Source organism: Myzus persicae, unplaced genomic scaffold (assembly GCF_001856785.1).
Source record: "Myzus persicae strain clone G006 unplaced genomic scaffold, MPER_G0061.0, whole genome shotgun sequence".
Classification (NCBI taxonomy): domain Eukaryota; kingdom Metazoa; phylum Arthropoda; class Insecta; order Hemiptera; family Aphididae; genus Myzus; species Myzus persicae.
This window is the reverse complement of record NW_019104172.1, coordinates 83,107-88,106: the sequence shown is the minus strand read 5'-3', so window position 1 is coordinate 88,106 and position 5,000 is coordinate 83,107. Positions and strand designations below refer to the sequence as shown.

Sequence of the window (5,000 nt, the reverse complement as noted above, 5' to 3'; positions counted from 1 at the left end):
TGATGGTCAAACACGAAGTGTTGGACAACGATGACGACGACAGCGGAGGCGGAGGCAAAAGCGGCAATCCGTCCTCGTTGGGCGCCGGAGACGACTACCTCGACGACCAAGATGACGACGACAGTGATCACGACCATCACGACGACAGACCGACGCCTGTGGACGGTAGCGGAAGTGCAGCAAAAGCCGCGGCCACGGCCGCCATCGTAGTGACCTCGAGTAGAGGAGGCCGTCTACCGGCGTTCTCCAAAGAGCTGTCCGGCCTGTCTCCCAGAGCAAACAGGCTGTCCGCCTCGTTGACCGCCGCCACCGCATCCGTCTGCATCACGACACTCGACGACGATACTCTGGTCACGGCTACTGCCGCCGACGAACCCATCGCCTCATCGCGACACCTGCACCACTACCAGGACAACAACAACGGACCCGTCCCTCGGCCCAAGAAACAGTTCATCTGCCGGTTTTGCAACAGACACTTCACCAAGTCGTACAACCTTCTCATACACGAGCGCACTCATACGGACGAGCGGCCGTACTCGTGCGACATTTGCAAAAAGGCTTTCAGGAGGCAGGATCACCTCAGGGATCACAGGTAATAATATCCCCATAGTTTTGCTATAATAATTCTACATATACCTATACTGCTGCGGTTGAATGGTATTAAATGCATACGATATTTTTCATTCGAAACATCTTTTAGTGAGCTCGCTTTTTATTGTCGAGAAAAAATATTCTTATTAATAAGCTACCATAACACATATTCTATCTATGTATATATTCTGCACTACAATACGCAAGTAGGACGGCTTATCTATTTGCTTTGAGTCCAGAGTCAGACCAAATCTCCTGCGATCCCCTTGACTGAGTTGTATTGGCGGGAGGGGAGAGAATTTGAAAAATTTACTTTCAAATGTATAATAATTAAGTACAATTTGTACTTACGAGTATACATAATTGGTAATTACAGCATTATTTAATTGAGCGCTTTTTATTGATATCATATTTAATTGTAGAGAAAAAATCAAAAATGTGGGAAAGCCAATCTCAACACTCATGTTTGCTTAACGACAAATTCATACATGTTTTCATAATTCTTATCGCTTTCCTAGACCTGCAATTGGTACATTGCAAATAAAATAAGCTTCTAAATTGTTATGTTCCACTATGTTGTACAAAGACAGAAACTACAAAGTCACTGCTTTCGGTCTCCGTAAGTTTCACAGTTCATATACAGTGACGAGCCGAATGACTAATGATAACTAATCGATACAGATTGAACGGATATTAACAAATCTTTTAAATTGTTTACATTTATAAGCCCCATCATTATAACGTGTTATGGTGGATCAACGGAAGAGTCTAAGGGGTGTGAAGTCCGTCCCCGTCATGTAGTGATTTACTTCAAAGTTCTGTCGTTATACCCATAGGAATTATCGGAATACCGCGACCGCTGGTGGGAGACGGGGGGGGGAGGTGGGTTGTAACTAGAGTCGTGTTTATTAGTATTATTATGATACGAACGAAAGCGAACTCCACAGAGATTTCTTAATATTATTTTATTATTAATTATTAACATTGTACTACCGAGGCCCGAGATAGGATTTTACCCGTGTGGTACAAATACTGCGCACACGTCATATCAATCAATCGGATTAGGCGTTGTGTTGTACGTACGTCGCGTTTAATTAATAATTGCCCGTGCCCGTGTAATGTACTCAAGTGTAATATTTTATAAGAGCTAAAGAACTTAATATTTTATGGGGGGAACCCTTTAACCCGAGTGACGCGCAGAAAAGTCTTACGTCATATTTCATATATTATTATAATATTATGCTGATAGGTATAATACAGGTGTAGGCTACATGTCTGTACATTGTTATAGTATTACGAGTGTGTTTATACAGATTCCGTCTTAAATATATATAAAAAATATACTCTAATAATGCGTTGCGTACCGCCAAAAGATATATATATATATATTATAATATGAACGTAACACAATAGCGCAATTTTTACCTTTTTACCTTCAAAAAAAAACATCGTGATTGCGCATTTTTATCCTTTTTATAGTTGAGAAAACACTACACGAATCGCTCACAACAAAGATTTTAGTTGATTTTAAAGAATATCACAATTATTTTCCAGTAATGTCTATAATAATTTACTTGCACTGCTTCTAACTGTATACTTCATAGTTCATATTACCTTTCGTTGTACAGGTGTTTATAATACCGTGCATGTGTGTTCAATAAATTGTAGTATTCCACCAATATATACATCATGTACAAAATTATATTATTATTTTGCAATAATTAAAAACGTTGCTTGACAATTATTATTATTAAAACTCTACAACCTCCCGTGATTTATTCTATTGGGATCCAAAAACCAAATCGGCATTGTATGGTTGACACTGTATAATAATAATATGCGTTTTGCCGCTTACGCCACACATTAAATAGTATTTTATAGATAATAAATTATTAGTATATTATATAAACACTCGAACGCCGCGCCGAAGCGTCGTAAAATTTATAAAAACATATTAATTTTGAGATTGTATTTATTCATTGATATTATTATTAGTTGTACCAGATAGAAGTCGTAAATAGTAGGAGCGTATAGCCATTTGTGATATTTTTCTTGGTGGGTGTTTTAATTTTATATTTAAACGTAATCATTAGTCATAACACGTGAGGACTTCGCACGCTCTTCATTGTATAGTACATGTTCACTAATATGAATCTTCGTATTAATTATAGCTGCAGTTATCAAAAACGAAATCAAGAAACACAATATGACAATTTATTTTGTAGAAATCTGAATCTTTACTATACGAGTATATTTTTTCTATCAAAACGACGGCCACCGAAGGGTGTTTCGACATCAAAAACACCCTCATGTCTAAGTCAAGTCATAGTGATGTAAAATATAATGAACAACATTAACTATATTCAGTATATTCTAGTATTATTATTTTCTACGCCGTTCGCGCGTTTTACGACTCTTGTCGTTTTGTCCCATCGTCTATATGATTTGGTGACCGCTTTGCGACGACGACCCCGGGTGTAGTATCGTTACCACCCGCGAGTGGTATGTTACAACAATTTCGGGGCTTTATACAGGTGTGTGTGTGTGTGTGTGTGTGTGTTTGCGTACACCTAAACTCGCTTGCTCGTGCGCGCGTAATATATGTTATGGTGTGAGTGTGTGTTACTAACTGCAGCGACGGTTATCGAGTTAAAAAGATGTTATCATATTTTATCCTCGAATAATAATTTACGGGATTCACCGAAAGCGGTCCAAAGCATTATAGGTGGGTACATAATATAATAGTGTGCGGTAAATGTAAAAAAAATCCACTCCGACCCGCGCACGCCCTCGTATCGGATTACCCGCTCGCGTCTTTTACGACGATCCTCTCTCTGCGACAGATCTATACGCAGGTTGTCCCCCCCCCTCCCCCCGATCATTTGCGTGATACACGATTTTAATCGTCCACCGTCCACTATAGGGCCGACAGTTTAATAGCCGCACGTCGTATTATGTTACGCTCGCGCACGAAAACGGTTTTCGGGAAATCGAAAAGAATTTTTATTTCACGACACAGGAATGTTCGGGAAGTCAGAAAAACGTGAGAAAACTCCGCATGTTCATTACACGACGTTGTATTATTATCATGCTGTCTAAGGTTTAAAAATTATTATCAAAACGAAATGATTTTTTAATATTATATTTAGCATCGTAATGCAATATAATTCATTGCATACAACATTGAAATTCGTAATTCTTATATATATGGTAATGTGTTATAATATCGTTATATTGATCGATTCCCTACTTCATAGTGTGCACCCTGTACATGGTACCGTATAAAGAAAAAAACGAAAAAGATACATACATATAATGGGTGGGAATCAGACTAGACTGTATGGCTGTGCAACATAAAATATAACATAGTATCAACTCGGCACGAGACGGTGTTGTGCCTACACCTGTACATTAATGCGAACACGAATTCTACAAATAAAAACTGGTAAAATTCTCTATTGAATATAGTCACAGAGCCTACCTGCACCGCGACATCACATTACTATTATGATAATGCGTTTGATTTAAAATTAAATGTTCAGTAGTACTTATATAATAATAATTAATAACTGCGTAAAAAATATTCTCACTCATAACTTATATAGGATTTTCGAACAAGCGGCACTGGTACACTAATTAAATTTCCTTAGAACCAAAATATTATAAACTCTTGATTGTGTATCATAGTATCATACAAATGTTCTAATGTATAGTTAGAACACCGTCGTAAATGCGGCAATGACGGAACCGCGGAGGTCAGCAATTAAAATGGCACGGTGGTTTATTTTCTACGCTTGTTTTACCGTCAACGTGTATGCTATATTACGCAAACTTCGAGATGTAGAAGAAAAAATTGAATCCGTCTCGTCGTATATGTTTTACCGGCTTTTTAATTCGCGTATTGATATTGACTCGACGGTTGCCATAAATGTATAACCAGGTATATCACTGAACAGCGTGGGTTTTTAGTAATTCGATTCGCTTATACTATAATAATATACAATATATCGATTTACATAATATTAATGATATTGTATTATTATAAAATACTGCATAGTATTTTATGGGTCCGTTACATAACATGTATATACCAGATGAGGTGCGATCATTTGTTTTCGCGATTTGAACTTTAAAGTCTTTATAACGTTCGCTGCAATCATACGTGCTCGGAAATGAATAACACCAACAATCACGTGTCCGGTGCACTCGCTTCGTCATATTATATTACTATCAAAGGGGAAAACGAGCAAACGGCATTTTCCTGTCCTCGCGCCGCAAACGAATGGTGCTCGTTATCGTCTATAGATTACTGTAATATTATATTATACACTTTTATCGGTCCTCTTTCCGACACTCGACTTTCCGAAAATCACAGTTTTCCGAGCGGGTGGGGGGGGGGGGGGGGGGGG

The 5,000-nt window shown here is 38.3% G+C and overlaps 1 protein-coding gene across 1 annotated transcript in view; it reads left to right on the top strand.

The window, feature by feature from the left end:
* The window catches only part of LOC111039606 (protein sister of odd and bowel-like), a 13,320-nt gene that overhangs the window by 919 nt on the left and 7,401 nt on the right, over window positions 1-5,000 (top strand). The window contains exon 1 of the mRNA XM_022323187.1: window positions 1-592. This exon is cut by the window's left edge and continues 919 nt beyond it. Coding sequence (XP_022178879.1) covers window positions 1-592 — 592 coding nt within the window. The remainder of the gene's footprint in view (window positions 593-5,000) is intronic.